Source organism: Seriola aureovittata, chromosome 9 (genome assembly GCF_021018895.1).
Source record: "Seriola aureovittata isolate HTS-2021-v1 ecotype China chromosome 9, ASM2101889v1, whole genome shotgun sequence".
Taxonomy (NCBI): Eukaryota; Metazoa; Chordata; class Actinopteri; order Carangiformes; family Carangidae; genus Seriola; species Seriola aureovittata.
The window spans coordinates 23,401,237-23,426,236 of NC_079372.1; the positions used below are offsets into that span (position 1 = coordinate 23,401,237).

General features: G+C 44.4%; 1 protein-coding gene and 1 long non-coding RNA gene across 6 annotated transcripts in view; one reads left to right on the plus strand and one right to left on the minus strand.

Moving 5' to 3' along the window:
- Positions 1-21,320, plus strand: part of LOC130174646 (membrane-associated guanylate kinase, WW and PDZ domain-containing protein 1-like) — a 40,541-nt gene extending 19,221 nt beyond the window's left edge. For 4 of the 5 annotated variants that reach the window (XM_056384691.1, XM_056384694.1, XM_056384693.1 and 1 more), the window contains 9 exons: positions 34-670; positions 2,030-2,093; positions 2,235-2,453; positions 2,554-2,835; positions 13,900-14,094; positions 14,506-14,582; positions 14,722-14,868; positions 15,720-15,858; positions 17,414-19,951. In XM_056384691.1, the coding sequence (XP_056240666.1) occupies positions 34-670; positions 2,030-2,093; positions 2,235-2,453; positions 2,554-2,835; positions 13,900-14,094; positions 14,506-14,582; positions 14,722-14,868; positions 15,720-15,858; positions 17,414-18,378 (2,725 nt within the window). In that variant the 3' untranslated portion in view covers positions 18,379-19,951. Of the gene's footprint in view, positions 1-33; positions 671-2,029; positions 2,094-2,234; positions 2,454-2,553; positions 2,836-13,899; positions 14,095-14,505; positions 14,583-14,721; positions 14,869-15,719; positions 15,859-17,413; positions 19,952-20,752 lie in introns of those variants that run through there. The other variant, XR_008828614.1, reaches the window with a different exon arrangement.
- LOC130174649 (uncharacterized) overlaps positions 20,906-25,000 on the minus strand; it is a 5,167-nt gene continuing 1,072 nt past the window's right edge. The window contains exons 1-2 of the long non-coding RNA XR_008828615.1: positions 23,815-25,000; positions 20,906-21,129 (exon numbers count right to left, since the gene is read on the minus strand). The exon at positions 23,815-25,000 is cut by the window's right edge and continues 1,072 nt beyond it. This is a non-coding gene — a long non-coding RNA (uncharacterized LOC130174649). The remainder of the gene's footprint in view (positions 21,130-23,814) is intronic.

A 25,000-nucleotide genomic window follows, 5' to 3' on the forward strand; every position in this document is an offset into this window, starting at 1 on the left:
ATTCCTGTCTCCTCCTCCACCTCCTCCTTCCAGGTCTTCCCTGATTCGCTACAACAGCAGCACTCTCCCCGCCCTCTCCTCCTCCTCCCTCCTCCACCATCAGAGCTCCAAGTCCTCAGAGAGCGATCTGTCTACGTCCACGCTGCCCATATCCTCCTCCACACTCCCCATCACATCCTCGTCCTCCCACACTCTGTCCAAACTGCCCCTGTCTCAGCCGGAGACGGGCCTCCACCAGAACTCCACGAGCCCCACCAGCGCTAACAACCCCCCCCCTTCCTCCACACCTCCTGGAGCTCCTGTGCAGCGCCCGCCGATGCCCCAGACCTCCCTCGCCCTAACCCCACCTAGAGACATCCCACCCTGCGGTTTTAATGGGTGTCCAGCCAGTCACCAAGCGCCCTCCCCAGCCTCCCGAGGAAACCCAGGACTAGTGCTCCCCCTTGGGGCAGGGTCGCCAGCGTCAGGCCCTGGTGGGGAGCTTGTGCCGGTGGCCCTTGGACGCAGTGAGGGTGGGGGGTTGGGGTTCAGTGTGATGGCGGGGGGCCAAGGGGGTCAGCTGGCAGTAGTGAGGCGGGTCTGGGATCGAAGGCAGTGCCCCTCCCTGCAGCCAGGCGACGCTATAGTGAAGATCAACGGAGCAGACGTCCAGAGCCTCAGCTTCTCCCAGGTAAAACATTAACACTTAAACCTTCACAGTGCTGCTGGTAACAGGAAGTGAACCTTGGATTTAATTAAGAGGTTAAACCTTCTCTGAAACCCGCTCCTCCAGTAGCTGCTGATCAGGAGGAAGTTTGGCCCATTCTTCCTTATAGAGCTGCTTCAGCTCAGATGTCTGGTGTGATCAGCTCTCTTCAGCTCAGTGCTCAGCATCTCCACTGGATCCATGTCTGGGCTCTGACTGGACCTCTCCAGAACCTGGATTTATTTTGATGTTTAGGGTCATTGTCCTGTTGCATCAGCAGCTTCTCCTGAGCTTCAGCAGGTGGACAGCCACCCTGACATTATCCTGGAAGAAACTCGATGATGTGGAGCTGTCCAGGTCCAGAGGCAGCAGAGATCCAGATCATGGTGCTCCCTCCACCCTGCCCCACCTTCTATAGACAGTTTGTGTGACTGTGGACTGACGAAGATCTGAACTCTTTGAGATGACTCTCTGACCCTTTCAGCTTCATGCTCATCAACTCTTCTTCATCCTCAGTCTCCGAGATCTTTTGTTGTGAGGCCTGGTTTGCATCAGCTGATGTTTTTGTGAATAACAACCTTAAGAGACATGAAGATAATCTTAAAGGTTTCGCTTCCTTTTTGTTCCCAGCAACAATCTGTGGTTGGTCAGTTTAAACTTAACAGCGTTGAACAAAGAACACAGTGTTAGTACCTGGTCTGACCAGAAAGTGGCAAACAAATAAAATTAATTTGTGTATCCTTGTGAAATAGGTGTTAATGGAGGCATGGTAATGTAGGAATGACTACAGGCGAGGTAGTGTGTGGGCTGCTGTGGAGGGTGAGGTACATGCTAACATGCTAAGTAGGCAGTAACATGTTGGTGCTAGCTAAGCCGCCTGGTTTGCTAACCACCAGAGACACTGCCTGATCACTGAACAGGATATAAGAGGAAATGTGTTTGTACCATGGATCCTGTCTTATATGAAATGGGCTCTCTGATTGGTTAATGGTAAAGTTTGAATGCATCTGAAACAAACTGACTTCACCTCAGTGTGTGAATCCACTGATGGAGGTAGTTTTATTGAAATTACATAACTTCTTACTCTTTTGAACAGACCCTAAGAATTTATACTTAGGTCTCCAGGTTATTCTCGGCATGCTGCCGGGTATGCTGGGACTTGTAGTGTAGCTGGCTTGAACCCTCCTAAGCTGGTTCTTCCTGATAAGGACTCTCAGATCTCTGAGCTCCTCACCCTCACATCAGGATGGAAAACCTTCTGAAACAGTATTTGGGACCTAGGACTTATTTAAGTCTCTGTTAAAACCCATTAGAAATAATAACCCTGAGTGTTTCCTCCTTCAGGTCCAGAGAGTCCTGCAGGATCACACCAAACAGGGAGAGGTGGTGCTGCTGGTCTACAGAGGAGGTACTACTCAACCTGAACCCTAACCCCTGACCCCTGACCCCCTTTCATTACTGAGTGTTACTGTTTGATTATCAGCCCGCCTCCATTATGAGTGCTGTTCCTGTCTTTGTGAATCATAACTGTCGCCTCTTCCTCACCCAGGTCCTGCCTCCTCTCCGGTCGTCACCCCCAACGTCTACAAGCCCCTCCCCTCCCCTCACAGCGGGGCCACCCCCACTTCCTCCCACCCCCCCACGTCAGCTGACTTGCCTTCCTCATCCACGGGTGCCTTGGTGGGGGGCGTTCCCCTGCTCAGCCAGGCTGGCTTGGCCCTTGAGAGTCCCCAGGAGGGCCACCCACTGGCCTCAGGGACCCACCAAGGTAAGTCCTGTCCTGCCTGGTGCTGTGTGCCGCTGAGCAAGGCAGGATCGAGTCTCCCTTGTCCCTCCTTCTATCAGTCTGATTCCTCTTTGTTTTCCAGGGGCCCCTCCTGCCCAGACACCTAACGGGCCTCCGCCCTCGGCCCTCATCCAGAGCACCAGCTTCCTGGATTCGGTTCCTGTAACTCTGATGTTAGAGCCACGTGATCTGCTGGGAGTAGAGGAGAGCGCCGGTGGCCCTCCTCCAAACAGAGGGGGAGGAGCCCTGGGAGCAATCGCCAAGGATGGGAGGGGAGGGGGGAAGGCAGTGGAGGTGGAGCTCAGGAGGCGGCCGGGTGAAGGCTTTGGATTCGTCATCGCCTCTCAGGAAGTGACCAATGGCGGTGAGTCCCAGAGAATCAGCCTGAGCCCTCGACTGTTGATGCAGAGTCACTGTTACACTAAAGGTTTTACAGGTGTATGTGACACACGTGTTTTTGTTAGAGCTCAAAGAGACACACACAGTTATAAAGTTGTTGGCAGGAAGTGGTATATATATATATATATATATACAGTATGTGTGTGTATATACAGTGTGTGTGTGTGTGTGTGTGTGTATGTGTGTGTGTATTTACAGTACATTCCTCAAGTATTCAGACTGGTCACATTTTGTTAAGTTGCGCTGATGACAGCTGTGGACAGAGGAACATATATGCAACATGTATGTACTGACATCTTGTTCTCGTGAGCATGTAATCTCAGGAGCGCCTGGGGGGAATTTCTTCTAACGTTGTACAAATGTTAACTTTACTGTATTGTGTAGTTGTACCAATAATCATTGGCAAATCCAGTGATCAGCTGAGTGATGGATCATTTTACCACTGTGAAACTCTTGAGTTTAGCAGCAGCAAGCTAACTTTTACCAACAACAACAATAACAGCAGCATCTGGAGGCAACAAGAACAGCTGCAGAATACTTAGAGGCGTCACTACTGTTGAATGGTAAAGAAATGGGCCGGATTTGTATAGTGCTTTTCTCGTCTTATATTGTTTGCTTTACAATACCAGCCACATTCACCCATCCACTCACATGTTCATACACACACTTGTATGCTGATGGAACAGCCATCAGAAGCAATTTCAGGTTCAGTATCTCACCCAAGGACACTTCTACATGTGGACTGGAGGAGCTGGGGGTCGAACCACCAGCCTTCTGATTAGTGGTTGACCCGCTCTGCCTCCTGAGCCACACAGTAATAAATCAGTTTAGCAGCTGTGGTGGAAGTTAACTCCTGTTTACTGCAGCAGTTAGCAGGAAGAACCTCTGAGCAGCAGTGATTGCTGCTGCGACTGTAACGCAAACAGGAGCAGCATTTAGCAGCAGTAATACACAGTGAGTGAGCAGTTAGCAGCTGCAGTAACAGTTTAGCCGTATAGCAGAATTAACCCTTTAGATTAGTGACACCACAATCTTTCCTCTGGCACCACCCTCAGTTTTTATTTGAACTTTCACATCTCTGCTTTCTTCAATGTAGATCAGAGGTCATTAAAAGGCGGACTGCGGTCCAGATCTGGACCCAGACATCATCCAGTCCAGACTTGGACCTATTACCTATAGCTATCACTGAGAATTATTCAATTTTAAGAGAATGTTTCTACTTTAACTGTCGCAGCTTTCCAGCTCTGGTCACGGGACGCAGCTCAGCCAATCACTGGAAAGACGATGACAGAGAAATAAGTGTGGAAAATGGGATATAAGAAAGAAAGAGAGAAGGAGGAGTTACAGCTGCTCAGTTGTTAACATGCGTTGAGATTGTTCATTATAAAAATGGTTGAGACTGTTGGATCCCCCCCCCAAACAAGTATGAGGACTCACCTGCTGCTGCAGCCCCCCAGGGGAGTTTCACTACACTGTATGAGTTGCATATAAATTAGTTCATACAAATTACGTAATTGTTCAGATTCGTTCAACCTTGACGTTTTGAAAAAGTTACAGCCGGACCGCAGGTGAGACTCTGAGGACTCCTGCAGGCTGGTAGGCCCCTCCCCCAGCAGCAAGCCCCTCCCCCGGCAGCCAGCCTGTTTAAAATCAGTGTATGTTCAGCTTTGATGAACAGGTCAGTGATCAGGATGTTTTCTGTTCAAACAGCAGCTGTAATGAATACTGCAGCCTCTGGGGGGCGCGGGCAGCACTCTGCTGGTGTGGGTCTGCAGCTGACTGCAGTGACTGTGTTCACATGATTACAGCAGCACCTGAGCTCCTGTTTGTTCAGTGATTCAGCCTCATTCAGCTGGAAGAACAGGGAGGTTCACAGCTCTGAGACAGAAACTATAACCCCCCCCCCCCGTTACTCTTAGCTCCCGCCCACCACTATCTGCTCTCTTTTAGCCACACCCCCACTCCCAGCTGTCTCTCTCTCTCTCTCTCTCAACAGCTCAGACTCAGTCTCGCTCGTCCGCTACTAGAGGCACAACCTGCCTCACAGAAGACAGAGAGAGAGAGACAGAGAGAGAGACAAAGAGAGAGACAGGAGGAGAGGGAGAGAGACAGGAAGACAGAGAGCCAGAGAGAGACAGAGAGAGAGAGACAGGAGGACAGAGAGAGAGATAGAGAGAGACAGGAGGACAGAGACACAGTGAGAGAGAGACAGTGAGAGAAACAGTAGGACAGAGAGAGAAAGACAGGAGGACAGAGAGAGAGATAGAGAGAGACAGGAGGACAGAGAGGGAGACAGAGAGAGAGACAGGAGGACAGAGAGAGAGACAGTAGGACAGACAGGACGTGCAGTTGTTTGTGGTGTTTCAGTTCATCATGTTGGAGCGGCTGCAGTCAGCTCTGAAAACTGTCAAGGACTCCAAACGTAAGTCACTGAGTGTGTGTATGTGTGTGTGTGTGTGTGTGTAGACTTTGTGAAGTGTCTCCTGTCCATGTGAAGAGCGGTTGGTGTGTGTTCATGTGAGTTGAAGCTGCAGGATTGTCCGTGGATCAACTAAGTCCACAGTGAAGATTGGTTTAATATATGAATAACGTGTTTGAAGGTGGAGGAGAGGCTCCACAGTCCAGATTATCTGGGGCTCCTGCAGCCTCAGTAAGTGATGCTGAGTCCAACATGTGGCTCATGGTTTGGTCAAAGTCTGCACTGGTTTCAATGGACACACGTTTTCACAGCTGGTTCTTGTTCTGTTTGTATCACTCACGAGGATGTTCAGACTCAAGTGATATCACCTAAGGTTACTTATCAGACTTCACACAGCTCCCTATAGAGACACGCAAGGCTAACACTAGTAACCAGTGGGCTGACAAACACTGTTTGATCATTTATGTACACATTTATTAATCATGATTCAAGGTTTTTCAAAGATCGTTAAAACAAAGAAAGCAGGCTCCTTAATTAATGAATGAGTTCATCTGACCATTTCCTTTAAAAAATAAAAACAAGGTCACGATATCACACATATACAAAACGTCCTGACTAACTATTTCTACACTGATTGACATTGTGTCAACAGAAACAGGTCAGAGTCATAAACTCTGCTCTGATTGGCTCGGAGACACAACAGACATCCCTGTACCCCACTGACCAGGAGGGTTTATGATGTCTGGCATTACATGTGGACCCTCTTATCTCCAGTATGTGAAGCCTCTAAATATATTCTCTTTCTCCCTCCTTTCCTATCTGTCTCCTCCTGTTTATTCCTCTGCCTCCTCCTTCCTCCCTTCTTCCCTTCTTTCCTCCTCCTCAATCGTTATCAGCTCTCAGGAATGTCTGAAATATTTTCACCTCATTGAAACCAACTGCAATTATGTGTGTGCGTGTGTGTGCGTGTGTGTGCGTGTGTGTGCGTGTGTGTGTGTGCGTGTGTGTGCGTGTGTGTGCGTTGTATGTGCGTGTGTGTGCAGTACCAGCTGGTTTCACTGTGACACTCAGTGTTTCTGGGCTCTCATACAGACCTACACAGCTGCTCTGCGTTCAAGAGTAAAGGAGTATTTCACCAAAAAACATGATATTTGAGTCACACTCAAACAAAATAAACTAATATGATCTTATTTAGTGATCAATTTAATTGTGACTGTTTCTCTGTGTGAATCCAGCTCTGGGTTTAAGACCTGAACTGTTTTAGTTTATATTAAGGTTGTCTGTTATAAAGTTTTGTTTGAATTCTTTTATACATATATTTTTCTTATCATCATAAAGCCTCATATTTAGACTCAAACCATCACTATGTTAGTGTCTCTGTTTCTCAACTCTTAGCTCATTGGTTCTGACTGAAGACGCAAATCTTCACCTCACAAATACAGTTTCATTTTTTAACTAGACAAGACCATGTGACAAAAACTTGGAACCGACCTACACAGAGAAATCTGGAGCAACACTTTACTTAAACAGTTAAATAGTAAATAGTTTCTCTACAAACAGCCGTATTGAATCAGGAGTACATCAGGGGTCAGTGTTAGGGCCCTTAATGTTCCTCATTTACCTCAATGATCTAGAGTTTGTAATCTGACATCTAATATTTTAATTGCAGATGATACTATAATGTTGTCCAATCACAGAAACATTGAAGTAAATCCTATGTTTTGTGGCTCTACCTCGAAGCCCAACAAGAGGGAACAGTGACTTTGTCTGGGACTATTTTCAGCAGTGGATTAATCTTCATTTGGTGTTGTAGTGAGTTTATTGTTTTTAATCTGAGGCTTAGAGGAATCAGAAACATGAGGCTGTGATGGACACACAGTATTTGTTAGTGGAGACACTTGTGTTGGTTTGAGTCTGAAAAATATAATATATCATCAGCATGAGATTTAAAGTGTAAAGGACAAGCTGTTACTGATTAAAGCAGCTGAAGTTTTACTGATAAAACTAATCACTGAGCAAATATGTGTTTGGTCTCTAATGTTATTTACAGCTACTTTCTGACAAAGTCCAAAGGTTAAATCACATCTGTTTGACCGATTAATTAAACTAAATTCCATTCAAGAGGTCGAAATCTCAAAATTATAGCAGATTAAACGAAAATATTAAAATTATCTGCATGGATACAGAACCACTGGGGTGAAATGAGGAAATGCTAGATGGTTTTTCTGTAATTTTGCAGAACGGACTGAAGAAAAGAAAATGTTTTGTTTGTTTATTTGTGGGTTTTTCTTGTTTTTTCATGCCTCTAGACCACCAGCAGTCGAGGTCGGAGGCATTCTGTTTTCAGGTTGTGTCTTAGGAAAACCTCGAAGGAATTTATTCAAATTTGGTCCAAACATTCACTTGGACATTAATTATGACGAACAGGACAAAATATCCAAAAGGTCAAAGGTCAACTTCGCTGTGACATCATAATAATCTGTAAAAACACTTCTGGACATTATTGAACACTGTAGCTGTGTCCCAATTCAGGGGTCTCATCCTTCAGAGGCTGCATCTGAAGACAGACTGCGTCACAGCGGCGCAACTAGACTTTCTTATTTCAAAAGCTCCTTCAGTAGCGTCCTTCTTTCTGGAAAACGAAGGCTTCTACAGGTGGATCCTTCGTGGTCCAACCTATCCCATGATTCATTGCGCGCTGGTAATAACAATAATATGTTAGCAAACAATACTGACAGGACCACACCTTTGTAGACCACGTCCTCTGAGGGATGTGGCCCCTGAATTGGGACATAGCCTGTAACTCAGGAAGGAGAGATTGTGACCATATTTCCTGTAACTGGACTGGTTGTCCGAGGCATAGAGCCACTAGGCGGGAAATATACTTGATATATATAAGTATAAATATATACCTGTGACTGTTGAGATTTCATGTTTTGAAAGTCACTGAGATTCAGTTGAAAGACCACAGAGACTTTCAGTCTGGGGGGTCCTGTGTAGGAAGGGTAGGGGTGTGAAGTTGCTGTTGGACAAACAGGATTGATGATTCTGAGTTGAACATGTGAGCGTATGTGAGCTGTTGTGTAGACGTCATCAGAGATACTGTAAGAACTAACTGAGGATGAACCTCTCTCTTGTAAAACCTGGTTTATTGGATCTGAATAATTTTTGTTGCTTTGACTCAAACTAATATTGACACAGGACCAATGTGCTGTGGTGTCTCTTTGTTTACATCACTTCTCTTCTCCATCAGCTATCACTTCACATTTAGTCTCCTAATGAAGACGAGCTGATTGTTGTTGAGCCACTTTGTCTTTAACTCCCTTATCCTGCTGTTGGTACAGACTGTGTTCAAACCCACAGATAGTTTACTCACTCTAGTTAGTGTCACGATGAATTTTGATACTAGAAATAGAATATTTCTAAATATTCCTAAAATTAATTCATCTAAAATCTGAATTTATGTGCAAGATATTTGCCCAGAACCCAGCAGGTAGTTTCTGTAGCTTTTTGCAAACAAATTTGTGATAGAAAAAACTTTTTGAGTTTCCTCCAAAACACATTTAAATTTTCATTAAACACAGGGTTGTTGGTTCAGACCCAAACTCCTCGTGTCCTTGAGCAAGACACTGAACCTCAAATTGCTCCAGGTGAGGGTCAAACTTATTTTGGGAAAAAGCACCTGGAAGGTAAAGTTGATGTGATGATCTTCACTGGAATTTAAAATAAATGTGGATTGGAACGGTTACAGTCAGTTGGAGTAGATGTATTTTAAAGTGGTAAAATTCTGATTAATAATGTAGTTCACTCTCTCACACACTCTCACACACTCTCTCACACACACACACACACACACACACACACACAAAGTGTGTGAAGAATATTACATGTGGCAGATTCAGCACTCATTACACTGAATACACTGGGCTGTGTGTGTCACTGTTCTATTTTTGGGTTCCTGCAGCAGAGAGGAAACACACACACACACACAAACATGTAAACTTGCAGTGAAATTCAGTGTAAAATAAGATATAAATTTGAATTTTCTGATGACATAAAGTGTCTGTATGTGTGTGTATATGTGTGTGTGTGTGTGTGTGTGTGTGTGTGTGTTATGTAACATTAAGCCTCAGTGACGTGACCCTGTATCTGCTGACTGATGGAACTGTCTGTTTGTGTCCAGATGTGCCGCCTCCAGCTGTGGTTTCATGTTAAAACAACAAACTGAACGTTCACATTTAAACCAAAGTCCCTTCACAATCTGTTCAAACAGTCCATTAGTTCTGTGAACCCTCCAGTCCTCAGGTGGATCCGGGACAGACCCAGCTCCAGCACAGGCTTAGCCTAGCTTAGCACAGTGACTGGAAGCAGGGGGAAACTGTTAGCCTAGCTCCATCAAAAGAAAAGAAATCCACCTTCCAGCAGCTCTAAGTCAGATGTATCCCGTTAGCTAACAGGCTAGTCAGCTAACTCCAGTCAGCAGTTAAGGCCAAGAAGCTAATTAGACCTGAAGCTGATGAGTTGTGATTCTCGGTCACACATATCATGAATGCCTGACAGCTACGATATCACACATGTGAACACACTGGTGACTAAACACCTGCAAAGCTTCCATCAGTGACAGATCATTTTGTATCTGCACACTGTGTCCATCTGGCTGCTGTGAGGCTGCGGCTGCACATATGTAACACGACAACAGCTGATTCAAGGTATTTGTATGTTGTGTTTTAACCCTCGGATCATACGTTACACAACAATGTGATAATGTGTGTAACTGCTTCACTAACACTGAGGCAGACATATGTTGGCAATACTACTGTGTGTGTGTGTGTGTGTGTGTGTGTGTGTGTGTGTGTGTGTGTGTCTGACAAACTGGAGCGCAGGTGAGTCTGAGCTTATTGTACTGTGAAATTGGACAGAATTCACTAGGACACGGACACACACACACACACACACACACACACACACACACACACACACACAGGGTAAACAGGGCTTCAGTGGAGCTGCTGGATGTAAAATGTAGGTAAATGACCTTTATCTCACCTGAACATTCAGGTGAGATAAAGGTCATTTACTTGCCCAGTGTGTTTTCACTGCAGCTTCAGTGTCATTAAAAAGAAAACCAAACATCCACAGCTTCTTAAAATCCAGCTGATTCCGCTCTGAGTCAACATAACGCCATATTTCCCACCGTATGCGATATTTTTCAAAATATCATTAAATCTTTGCGTTGCTTGCTGTACAATTTACCGTAACATGTAGCAAATAAAACTCTGATGCTGTTTAGTGGAAGCATCGCTTATACCTTAAACATGATTTTAAAAAAAAATGATGATGATGATGATGATGATGGCAGAGGAGGGAAACAGTTTGAGGAGCCATGAAGCTGAATTTACCTCAACAGGTTAATATTTTATTGGTTTTCCATCTGCAGCAGATCTGGAGGCAGAGACTTTGTGGTTGTGTCTTAGACAGTGAACGCATCACTGACAGGAAGTGCTAACCTGTTTAAGCCGAGGTGTGTTAAACATGGTTCAGGGTCATGTTATCATGTATTTCTGTCTCTTTAAAACCAGCTCTGGTTCAGTTAACAGACTTTCAGTTTATGTCTCTTTTCTAAAAGCAGCAGCTGAATCTCTACATCACCAGGAAACAGTTGGTGTTAATCAGTGATGATCTTTAGACGAGCTTCTTGGTGGATCTTTGAACTGATGCTCAGAGCCAGGCTTATGTCTCTTTGTTGTGGTTTTGTGTCTCTAACAGGAGCCTCTGTGACAGTAACTGTGTTTATTAAAGTGACGTCATACACATCACAGAAGAAATGTGTCACAGTGATCTCCATCATTCTGCTGCTGAGGTCTTCATCCTCTTCAGTCTGCTCTGAAGGTTCAGAGATTCAGGTTTTACAGAACTGTGACACAGGTCCGTTCAGACACGAGATCCACATGGTTTATGATATTTTCTGTGATGGTGTTTTCAGAGGCTCAGGGACAGTTTCAGTGTTTCCTCTCCAGCTGTCAGGATGAATACATCACACTCTCCTCCTGCTGTTTCCTTCATTTCTCTGCAGCTTCACGTTTCCTCCTCGTCTCTGAACATGTTGAACTCAGCACTTTCTTATCAGCTCACACGCTAACATTTCCCTCCCTGCACCATATGTGTGTTTCTGTGTGTGTGTGTTTCTCTCTCTCTCTCTCTGTGTTTGTGTGTGTTTCTGTGTGTGTGTTTCTCTTTCTCTTTCTCTCTCTCTCTCTCTCTCTCTCTCTCTCTGTGTTCAGTTTAAACAGTGTTAAACACACAAACTTTTGACTCTTTGATACTTTAAAGGTCCTTTAAAGCGAACATGTTTTTTCCTGGTTCAGTCTGTTCTCTGGATCCTGTTGACCTGAATCCTGCTGAGTCCAGTTCACTTCATTTGTTCAGACCTGCACAGACTCTTTATGAAGACCAAGACAAATAAACAGTTGCAGGTGGATCCAGACAGCCTGAGGTCTCACCTCTTTTCTATGAAACTCAAACAGTAAAAACCTAAAACGTGCTGCAGGGAGATGATCCAACTGATAATCAGAGATAATCCATCATAGCTTCCTCACAAACATTTAACACTGGTTTTAGTTAAGTTAGTTAAAAAGTGTAGAGATGAATCGTCACATTCAGCTGTTGTTGAAGTTCAGGTGCAGCAACCAACAGCAGCAGCTGAGAGTTCAGCTACGTCTTTGTACATTGCAGTCTTGAGTTTCTTTGTAGCTGTTTTATCTCTTTGCGGTTGGTTTTGCATCTCTCTCAGTAAGTCTCAGGTTCTGCCTGGTTCGTGGTTACAGGGTCTGTTGGTCATGTGACCTCTGACCTCAGAGCAGGAACAGTGTCTTTGTTCTCAGTGATTAGTCTCTGAGCCAGAAAATCTTTCTGAGAATTTCCCTCCCTCCTCTCCCTTGAGGTTTGGATCAGGAGGTGTTTTTGTGTGTGTGTGTGTGTGTGTGTGTGTGTGTGTGTGTGTGTGTGTGTGTGTGTGTGTGTGTGTGTGTGTGTGTGTGTGTCTGTGTGTGTGTCTGTGTGTGTGTGTGTGTGTGTGTTGAACTTGGCGGTCTGTGTTGTAAGAACCAACTCCCACAAATGTTATTTTTCTCCCCATTCAGTCCTGAAGAATGAGTTCAGAGTTAAACTGGGTCCAAACTGAGTCTTGAGACACCATCACACTGATCCTAGACTGTCCTCCAGAACCACAGACAGAACCAGGACACAATGATTCATTTGACAGCTGTCTGACCTGATGCCTCTATGGTTATAGTTTAGTTAAGTTTAGACACAAGATACAACAATGTCCTGGTTAGTGAGAGATCCTGGTCTGGATCAACATAAAGAGCAACTTAACTCTATAATATACAATATACAACAATCTATAATAATCTATGTGCAGTCACTCACAACATTCATTTGGATCAAGGATGAACTGATTCGATTTTGGTGGTCAAAGTTCAAAGGTCAAGGTCACTGTGACCTCACAAACACACATTTTTGGTAACTCACAAATTCATTCACTAATTATGACACAATTTAATTCAAATGTCTATAAGGATAAAATGAAGTGATGACATTTTATATCCAAAAGGTCTGAGGTCAACTTCACTGTGACATTATAATGTTTCCTGCAACTCGGCTGGTTGCTGGAGGAAACAACTAGGAGGAGGTGATTCTACTTTAATGTCTGAAGTGTTTAAACTCAAACAGGATGTTAAACAACCTTCCAGACTGACAGAAGTTTTTTTTTTTTTTTTTTTTTTACTGTGAAGCGCCTCAAACTTTAGGTGATGCACAGTTATTTTTACACTTGATGAAACACAGTGAGTGAAAAATCCCTCCCAACATGTTTGAACTGACAGTGTCCTGATGTTGTCACACAAATAATCTGAGAACAAGAAGAGCCTCAGACTAGTGTCAGACAACACACAGAGAAAACTTCAGAGGAAAATGTTCAAATTTATAGTAAATGATCCAGATCTGCACCTAGATCTAACAGGTATTACCCTGGTCCTGGTCCACGAGCCTGCACAGATCGGTTCAGAACTTTTTAAAAAGGTTCATTGTCTGGTCATGTGACCTCAGCACCTGTCTCTCATTCTGTATCAAGCTTCAGGGTTTAAAGGAACTTTGATTGTGGAGGTTGTGATTGGTTTTCAGTCAGTCACACACTCTGTTGATGAGGATGATGATGTCACTGCTTCCTCCCTGACGACAGCAGGACCAGTACCGTTCACTGTCAGGTGAAGGCTGTTAACAGATCGAGGATCCTCTCTCTCCTCAGTGTCTGTGGTTTCTCTGACTCTGTGGCTGAGTCCCCTCCGTCATGTGCTGCAGCAGCTGTTAGTTCATCCAGGCACACCAAGTGGATTCAATTATTCAACTCAGACACATGTATTATTACACAGCTGGCAGAGGAGGAGGAAGGATAAAAGTCTTCATCACCAGAAAACCTCTGCTCTGACTTTCATATTTTTTATCCCTGTGATGATAACGACGACATTGGACCACATCTGGTTACAGGTGTGATTCAGTTTGATTGGCTGATGTCTGACCATGTGACCCCCTTTCCCCCTCCTCTCTCTGCAGCCCCCTCCCTGATGTCTCACCGGTTCGTGACGGTGCGGCGCGGCAGCCCGGCGGCTCGAAGCGGGCAGATTCAGCCCGGAGACCAGCTGGAGGCAGTGGAGGCTCGGCCGGTCGGAGGTCTGCAGCACCGAGACCTGGCCCAGATCCTGAGGAGGGCCGGGAACACCCTGAGACTGAGCATCACACCCAGACACCGTACGGCACACACACACACACACACACACACACACACACACACACACACACACACACACACACACACACACACACACACACACACACACACACACACACACACACACACACACACACACACGTCCCTGAACCAGCCCCTTCAGTTGTGGAGCATCATGATTTTTGACAACTACACCTGAAAACTACTGATCAATAACAATGATGAACTATTTTGATGAATGATATGATAAACTGAATCTCATGGCTTTTAAAAACATGACATAACTTTCCTTCCATCTTTATCTCAGATCAAATACAAACATGAGACGAGAAATGAGTCTGATGTTATTTCCAACTATAAAACACGAGTTTATACATTTACTCCTCTCCTCTCTCCTTGCCTCCTCTCTCCTTGCCTCCTCTCCACCTCAGACTCCTCCGGTCTGTCAGAAGGAGCAGACCTGGACATTGATGGCCGACTGATGAAAGGATCCAGAGGGAGGTCAAAGGTCACTCTCACATTTATTTTATTATTTAATTAATTACCTCCAGTCTTACAGTACTATAGTACCAGTACACAGTACAGTAGTAGTATCTGTAGTATCTGTAGTACCAGTACTAGTCTTGTCCTCGGTCTCTGTCCTTCAGGATGAGTCCAGGTTCTACAGTGTGGATCTGGAGCGAGGTCCTACAGGTTTCGGTTTCTCTCTGAGGGGGGGCAGTGAGTACAACATGGGACTGTATGTACTGGGACTGATGGAGGGGGGGCCGGCCCAACGCAGCAACAAGATACAGGTACACGTACACACACACACACACACACACACACACACACACACACACACACACACACACACACACACACACACACACACACACACACACATACACGTCTCCTCTGTCTGAATCTTCCTGCAGATCCTTTTCTTCTGTCGAGGGCTTTTACTGTGAAGGAGCTGCAGAAGTCTTGCTGATGTTCCTCAGCAGCACGATCTGTTTCCAATATTTCTTCACCACAGGTTTCTATATTTTTATTCTGACTGTATTTGTGGGGGTGTGGCCTTTCAGTCTTCTCCATGTCCCAGCTTCATGTTTGTCTGCTCACACGTCTCTTCATAAAACGTGTGACCAGAGGGTCGGTACAGAGACTGACTGGAAAAACATTTGTGGATTATATTTTACCCTCTGGTAGAGACCAGTAGGGACCCGTTGAGACCAGTAGGGACCCGTTGAGACCAGTAGGGACCTGATAGCAGGACTCAGACCTCCTTTATGATTTAATATCATCTGAAGTATTTATGAGTCTCAGGTTCTCGGATTCCGTCTTTGAGATTCTGACGATCAAACATTCAACATCCCAGCTGGTTACACCACTCTGCTCTCTGAGCCTTAAATATTTCACCACTGACAGAGTGAAGTGATGTGTCATTAATACCTGAGGGTGCAGGAAGGAGATGAGGAACATTTCATCATGATTCAGTCCACAGATGTTTTAGCCACAGATAAAATGACACCTCCAGGCCACCGTACTCCATCAAATACAGACAGGACTCAAATAAGAACCAGGAGGCAGCACCAGCACATTAGAAGTGACAGCTTGGAGTTGTTGTTTGTGGTGTTAAATGAAGGCTTACCTGTGTCGTCAGGTGTCTGATCAGCTGGTGGAGATCAATGGAGACAGCACAACAGGAATGACTCACAGTCAGGCTGTGGAGCAGATCAGAAGAGGAGGACATCGAATCCACCTCGTCCTCAAGAAGGGGAACGGATACGTACCCGACTATGGTGAGACCACACACAAATCAGCTGACAGATGTCGATCAGGAGTGTGTCAGACTTCCTGCTGCTGCTCAGCTTCACCTTTAACCTCCTTCACCACAACAGTGATCTCTACTTTACTCACAACAGCACAGAACTAGTCTGAGTTTAAAGGACAGGCTCACGTCTTACAACAAGACAAATGATCCTGCTGTGATCTCTAACGACGATAACACGATGATGAGGTTTTACAGTGTAAATAAGTAAGAAGTAAACTCTCATTATCCTGGCAAACGAGTTTGATTTATTGACAGAATTTAAATTTTTACTTAAGACACTGCTAATTTAAGTTTCTAAGACTTTAAATGACAGTTTTTTACAGTCCACTGATGAAGAATCACTTCCTGTGTCTGATGAACTCATGAATCAGCAAAATAAAAGATTTTAAGAATTTAAAAGAAAATCTTCAGATGAGAAATGAGGATGATGATGATTCAGGACTATATAAACCTCTATTCTTCTTCTGGTTTCTTTGGTCTCTGCTCTCACTGTCTGACTTTCTGTTTTGACTTTCTGTTTTGACTTCCTCCTTCCTTCCTCCTGTACTTCCTGCTGCCTTCATCCTCCTCCTCCTCCTCCTCCTCAGTGGAGCTGTCCAGCCTGTCTCTCTGTATGACCAACTCTAAACAGGGTGAACCCTGTTTCTACGTGATCGGACGCACTGAAAACTCGCGGTTGGTAAATCTCTGCTCTTCTTTTGTTTCCTTCACTCTCACTCTCATCCATCTTCATCCTTTTATTTTCATCCCTTCACCTTCATCCTTTCATCAGGTACTTTTAGCTGCACTCCACAGCACATTAGTTACATGCAGCATTATATAATAACATGTAACAAGTAGTTACATGTTCATATCATTAGTAATATATTTAATAATATAATTAGTTATTAGAAGTATGAAGATAATAAAACATAATTCTGGTTCGTACTGGTTTCCATCACTCTCTCATTCATTGACCAGTCTGACAGTGACATTCAATTTTAACGTGGTGAAGCTGCAGACAGGACGTCCTGTGTCTATGACCCAGCTGGTCTCAGTCGCTCTGAACAGAGTCTCATTATCAGACTCAGATTAGAGTCTGTTGAAAACAGATCAAACCACAGAGAACAGTTCAGCATTGTTCTCTCCAGAGAGGCCTGGAGGGGCCTGGGGAGGCCTGAAGGGGCCTGGAGGGGCCTGGAGGGGCCTGGGGAGGCCTGGAGGGGCCTGGAGGGGCCTGGGGAGTCTCTGTCCACACACAGAGTCTGAGAGCAGGACGGGGATCAACCCTGCAGCCCCATCTGACTCCACAAAGCACAAAATCAATATTAATCTGCCTCACAGTGAGCGCTGGCCTCAGGGTCCAGTGTTTAAAATTAAATGATCTCAGTGGAACATGTATTGTGAAAGTCTCCCTCAGACTGACAGAGGAGGAAGCTCAGGGAATCTGCTGAGAGCTTAACTCATGCAGGTTTTCTCACAGCACCACCTGGTGGACGTTAGAGGAACTGTTCTTTAATACTCTTTATTTCTGTTTGTCTCAGGCCCTGAGGAAGGAGCCCTCTCCCCCTCCCCCTCTTCACACACAGAGGAGCAAGATGTGGATACGATTACCATGACAACTGCCTCCCTCAGCCAGCAGAAGAGAGGAGGAGGTGGTACAGGAGGAGGAGAAGGAGGAGGAGAGAGGAGGAGGAGGAGAGAGGGAGAAACCAAACGAAGAACAGGAGGAGGAAGAGGAGGAGGAGGGTTAGGGCCTCCTGATCTGGACCTGGACCTTGTGGAGGAGGAGGCACGGGAGGAGGAGAGGAAAAGGGAAGAGGAGGAGGAGGAGAGGAGGAGGGAAGAGGGGGAGGAGGAGAGGAGGAGGGAAGAGGAGAGAAAGCGGCAAGAGGAAGAGGCAAAGAATGAGAGTAGAAGGAGGGAGGAAGAAGAGGAGAGGAGGAGGAGGAGAAGTCAGACTGTCAGACACAAGAAGCGGGATGATCAGAGGGAGCAGGGGAGGAAGAGCCGGAGCTTACCCAGGAACGGTGCTCAATCCTGGGACACGTCGCTGCCAGAGGAAGGGGTGGAGGAGTTCGGAGCGAGGGAGAGGAGGAGAAGTGAGACGAAGAGCAGGAGGAAGGAGAAAGAGGCCACCAGAAAGGAGGAGGAGGAGAGAGAGGACAGAGACGACAGCGCCACCAGCCACGCAAAGCATTCTGGGAGCACCGGTGCAGCTCAGAGAGCAGTGTTTTCCTTCCTCATGCCGATGGACGATGATGACGACGAACGCCAGCACCAGTCCGACAGCGAATCAGCAACCAGTTACTCAGAAGTCAGCCTATCAGCTGCCAGCATTGCCACGACGGGGTGGAGGGAGGAGTCTTTCTGGAGGAGAGGCGAGTCACCAGGGCGACAGGGGAACACCCCGGGCCCCTGGCTGAAGCCCAGCCCGCAGAGACTGACACAGGTTCTGATTGGCAGTCGGCTCGGTGGGCGGGAACTAGCAGCCGGGCTCTCTCTCTGATTGGCCAGCAGTGAGGACGATCTCTTTTTTCACGGAATTCTTTTTTCTTTTCTTTTTTTAATTGGCTACTTATAAGGGCTTTCTTTGATTGGCCTGCTGAGAGATAAAACCCCGCCTCTTCCTGCATCTTATTGGATGATAACAGGCAATTCTATTTCTGATTGAAAGATGAGACGCAAGAAGACAAGGACTTTTTTCTGATTGGCCAGGTGGGTTTTGTGGCCTCTGATTGGCCAGTGACATAACAGCTGCACACAGAGCCGCCAGTTTTACTGTCATTATACCCATCATCCCTCAGTGCGTCCTAAGACCTGTATCATGAGGTCAGTTCTCAGCTCTCTTTGGGATGAACTCAGACTGTGGTGTCATGAAGCTGGTGCAGTTTTAACTGGGGTAGAGCAGCATGGTAACTGGAGTAGATCACCATGGTAACTGGAGTAGATCACCATGGTAACCGTGGTACATCAAATAGTAACTGGAGTAGATGAAATGCGGCCTGTCTCCAGACCAGATTAACTTGAGCAATCAGATCACTGGAGAAAGCTGAGTCATCATTCCTATTGGACAATGACAAAAGTACAAAGTTTTTAATAAAGTGATGTGTCATAGAGAACAACAGATATTTTTATAGGTCAGTGGAATCTCTTTGAATCCCAAGATAATTATGTGAGATGAAAGAATAATTTTTCAGCTGTGAAGAAGACCTCCACTCTTCATCAGCTTCATGACACCACTCATTATCAGGATCACTGAGTCCAGCCTCGGTGAGGTCTGGAGACCCAAACAGAGCCAGACTGAGCTGATACAGGATCCTGGTGTACGTCACCTTCATCATCCTCATCTGCATCTTTCTAACTTTAAATCGTATGCAAACAACATGTGGACCTTCACCAGGATGAAGGCTCTGTTTGTGATTCTCTCTCTCTGTGTAATCTGAGCATGTGAATATCACTGGAATGATTTTTTATTTTTATAAAGCTGAACATGTAAAGGCTCAATGACACTATTATTATTATTATTACTACTATTATTACTATTATTAGAGATTAAATAGGACCAGAGATGATCTGATTTGCCTGCTTGCTTGTAAAAAAGAAAAAAGAAAAACTTGATGTAACAGAGCCATACACACACAGACACACACACACACACACACACACGTCAGGTCCAGCTGTGGTCCTGTTGGCTTTCAATAAACATAAACATTGCCATGGAAACACGGTCATCAGGATGGATGACCCGTTTCTATAGCAACAGCCACGGTGGAGCAGGACCTTGTGGCCAACATGGCAGACGACCTGCAGCTCTGGATCATAACAAGTGCCTCATTTTATTTTCAGCCTTCGTCCTGCAAACTGAGACAGAGGCTGCAGAGACGCCACCACACACCACCACCTGTCTGTCCCCCACCTGTCCCCCACCCCACCCCTCCATGTCCCCTCTGAGCTGAGCCCAGTTTGTGCCTCATTGTTTTTCTCTGAGTTGAAGATCAGTTCTCGTCTCAGAGTCAGAGACGAAACAAACAGCATCAATAAAACCAAAACAAGCCTCATGTCGTCTGGACATGTCTCCATCTCGTCTCTGTTGTGTTTCACATTAAGGCTGAAACTAACGACTCTAATCACCCATGAATCTGCCAATTATTCTCTCAACTGATTTATTTTTTAATGAAGCAAATCTTTATTTATAAAACAGCTAACGATTATTTTCATTATGGATTCATCTGTAGATTGTCTGAGCAGAGATGAATTAGTCAATTAACTGATTCATTGATTGACAGTAAATTAATCAGCAGCTATTTTGATAATTGATTCAGTCATTTTAGTCATTTTTAAAAGCAGAAATTCTCTTGTTGCTTCTGAACAGTGAGGATCTGATGTTTTGCAGTAGATTTTGTCTGTTGACAAACAAGATGAAACTTCAGTTGTTTTTCTCAGTTTTCTACATTTTAATAGATTAATCAAGCAAATATTCAGCAGATTAATCAATAATAAAAGTAATCAATAGTTATAGCGTCATATTTGAGACGCGTGAGTTGAGGATTAGTCGTAAACCTCAGTGAAATGAACCTCATGTCGTCTGGACGGGTTTCAGATGAGTCTGTTCTTCAGCAGGTGACAGGTGTGCTGACAGACACTTTATGACTGAACATCATCTCATCTGTTTCCTGAGCAGCGGTGGGACCTGGACCCAGATCTGGACCTGCTTCCATTAAGAGAAGGAAAACTGATCATTTCTTCTTCTGCTGCTTCAGAAACGTCAGAGACACAATAACAAAGAAGAAGGAGTTTCCTGTTTGTACTAATGAAATGCATCGTTAAACATGAACTTCATGTTCATTAATAAATTTATACTCTTTCACTGTGAATTTCAGCCTCCAGAGATTTAACACACCTGATGCATGAAAAACTGACTCCAGACCAGCGTCACACAGTGAAACACTCTGATGTGTTCAGTGTGTTTGAAGTCGACACAGGTTTATGCAACATTTATAAACTAAATAATTGGTCAATAATTGAGATAATAGTCGGTAATTAATTCATTTTTATTTATACGCAGAACAAACAGGTTTTAGTCTGTTTAGATGTTCAGACTTTTCTCCATCAGGAGGCGTCTGATTGGTCCAGATTCATCCTACAGCATGACGAGTCCAAACATAAAGAACTATCTCCAGAGATCAGGAGAACCAGGAGTCCTGCAACAGATGGTCTGGCCCCCGAAGAGTCCTGATCTCAGCATCATGGAGTCAGTCTGGATCACATGAAGAGACAGAGACCCTGAGACACAAGATGCTGGAACAACTGTGAGCAGGTGTACGCGGAGAACTGGAGCTAGTTTAAAGGCAAAGGGGGGATCACAGCAATTCCTGGTCTGATTCAGGTTTTTACTTTTTACTGCACTCTGGATGAAGTTCACCCAGAAATAAAAACTATAAATCATAATTCGTATTCATCGGATTTTTTAAGATATCGATATTAGTATTGATCTCAGAAATGCAGCATCTGTTTTCACTTATTTAGACTCGTCCCCCCTCAGAACCAGCTCTCATGTGGTATTTGTAAAAAGGCTTCAGCTGTCAATAATAATCAGCTGATAATATATCAGCTACTGATATATGACATCACAGCTTGGTAACAGTCATGTGAAAGGTTCCTCGATACAGATGCTACTAGACCAGGTAAAAGGTAACATGACTGAATGACAACAGTTTAGGTCTGTCAGCCAATGACGCGGAAGCATCAGTAACCACTGTTGTGATTCTGAGTGACTCATCATCATCATTATCATCATTATCATCCTCATCATCCTTATCTTCATCATCATCATTGTGGGAAACCTGCAGGCAGCAGCCCCTTATGTTTATCGAGTGCTGGCATCAGCTGTTAATGATGTCATTAATTAATGTTATTTCTAACGTGATGAACAAAGAACATGATACTTGTTTGTTTGTGCGTCTGTACCAAAGATTGTTTATGAGTTAAAAGAAGCATCACTCCGTAACACCACCATACGGTCAGAGCAGAGTTTCTGTAGTTCAGCGACTCAACAGAGTGAGACATCAGGAGTCACACACACAATAAAAATCCTCATGCAAAAAACACATGATGAATTCATGTGTACAGAATAGTTTTTAATCACATGGTTTGTAACACACACACACACACACACACACACACACACACACACACACACACACACACTGTTGTCATGTCTTCACCTCCTCTCTGTGTCTGCCTACATTTCACACACCCACAGCTGTTAAACTACAACTCCCACAAACCCCTGTGCTGCCCTTTAGCCCCACCCCTCAGCCTGCTCTCTCTTAGGGCATTGGACTTTGACTTCTATGCATTTTCTCAGACTCTGCTTGTGATCGATCCTCCGATCGGTTCTGATCAGCAGCTGATCAGAGGATCATGGATCCTGGACTCTGATTCTAATGAGGGTCTGATAAATCAGGTTCTGGTCCAAAGAGGCCCAGGAAGCACTGACGTCTGAACAGGATTTAACTCTGTTATCACTGGATCATGGAGGACCAACTCCAGGAGCCGGCTGACTGAAGCAGTCTGATGGGGTCTGATTCTCTGGCTCCAGTCTGAGCTGGACCAGAGTCTGTTCACCTCCCTGTAACCAACAAGTTAACGTTAATGTGGAGACACGTTTATTCACATGTGTGTTCGGCACAGAGCTGGAGTCAAGATGTGGTCTGACCGGAAGCAGGGGGGAAACCAGGGGCCAGATTCAACTCCTGGAACCTGGGGCTTCTGGGGTCTCGGGCCCAGCATCTCTAAATCTCACAGACTAACACGTCATATCTTGCTTGTTTTTATTAAATACAAAGAGAAATATAAAGTTACAGGTTCTTGTTTGAAGGAGAGTTTGTGCAGGAACTATTTCTTGGGCTAGCTGTTTCCCCCTGCGTCCAGTCTTTATGCTAGGCTAAGCTAAGCTAACCACGCCCTGACTCCAGCTCTGTGCTGAACATACACATCAGACTGGTACCTGAACATCTTGCTCTCTGCAAGAAAGAGAATAAAAATATTTCCCAAAATGTTGGATTCTGCTAGCTGTGAGTCTGTCACTTGGGTATGTCACAGTTAAAAACCTCTGCACTTTATTACCGTAAACTACAGCAGGTTATTAAAAATAATAGTTCACTATGAAGAAAAACAGCAGGTCTGTTCAACAACAGGAAGTTTTATTCTGACAAACTGCTGCAGTTAGTGATGGACTGAGAGCAGATCTGTCTCCTGTGACAGAACGTCCCATCTTTGGTTAAACCAGTTTTACCGCCGCTGAGCTGTTTATGTTTATTTTAAATGGGGAATTTTCAGGTTTAAGTTCATTTGCTCTTCATTTAAACTGTAAAAAAAACTACAGTTGAAATAAAATCGAGTTTGTTCAGGATGAGAGGATAAAACTGTCAGACACCAAACAACAACACAGAGGAAAAAAGGAGTTGAGTGAAATAATACTCTACAACAAAATAAGATTTCACCATTTGAAACAGTATAAAGATGGAAAATCAACATGTGGCAGACAGCGTTGATGTTGTGGGCCACTACACATAAATCCGTGTGTGGGAAACACTGATGTTATGATCAATCATCTGATGATGTCACATACCCATCCTCTTTACCAGATCCTGAACATGACTAAAACCAGAAGAAGTTGAGTTTTCATTTAAGACGTTTGGGGATGTTGGTGTCAACACAAAATAATATAAAAGTAACTGAGGTTTTATAAAAGTCAGTGAACGTCTCACGGGCCCCAAAATGTCCAGAAACTTGTGTGTACAGCAACACGTAACCGATACACATGACACACATACACATGATCACTACATTGTCAGCCCATTCACACAATGATTACAGACCTCTGTCTGCAACAACGTCACGCCCACAGGTGTCAGGTGTCATGTGCGTTGTTACTCACCTGTCTGAGCGTCAGTCCCTCCCTCACAGTCTCACTCAGTCTTTAAAGTCCCGCGCTGCCTCGCGCTTCTTCAACACAGTTGAATCCCTCTGATGTAGTGACGCCCCTCAGTTTCAAGTGACACCGCGCTCACCTGTCTGCAGATTCAATCACCACCACCACCGACATTTTAACTATACCCAGAATGCATCTGTAACCCCGCGCAGATACATCGTGGATGCGCTCGAATTGTCTCACAGAGCGTGCCGTCCGGGCGGTGATTAAATCAGCCAGTAGTTCAGGTGTTTACTGACGTGAAGTTTTCAGGTATTTTATACTTTAACCTCATGTCAGAGGGAAATCAATCAATACATTTGACAGCTGCTGTTTCTGAAGGTTAACAAGACAAGAAAACCATTAGTTAGTTCACACAAAATTAAACTTTTCTGATAATTATTTAAATAATTTGTTTCATGGTTCTAGTGAAATGTAACAAATTTCTACTTTTACTTTTAATGATTCAATTTATTTCTAATAATTTTGAGGTTTTGAATTTTGGTCGGAAGGTTTCAGTTTGAACTCTGGTAACTGTGATGGCATTTCTCACTGTTTTCTCACGATTTCTGACATTTCTGAAAAAGCTGTATACAGAATAGTTACAATTAGCTCCATCCAGCTCCAACAGTAAAATGTTTTTAACATTAATGCATCAATAATAATGATCTAATGATATAAACAACACTGACATTTTTCTGCATCCAGCGCTTTTACTTTTGATACATTTTCCTGATTAGCCTCATGTATTTTTATTTATGTAACATATTGAAAAAAGGAATATTACTTGTAATGTATAATTTTTGTCACAAGTTAACAGTGATGGAGGACAGGTTGTCTGTGGTACTGTTCTCCATTTACCTCAGGCTTTCAGCAATAACAGACATCCACAGTCCATGTCACAACTCAGCACACAGCTGCATTGACAAGAAACAGTTTGTGGAAACTGTATTAAATCTATAACATTAAAATCTGCTTCACACTAACGTCAGACACTCAGAGGAATCAGAGTTGAATACTAGTTTGAATCCCATCTTGTCCAATGCCTTGTCCGTCTGCCTCAGAGAAAAACGAGGAGGGCTTATATTACGAAAAGCTCAGAGAACAGCTTTAATTTTTTTTTCTTTCTCCTCCTCTTTCTGTTTGAAACTTT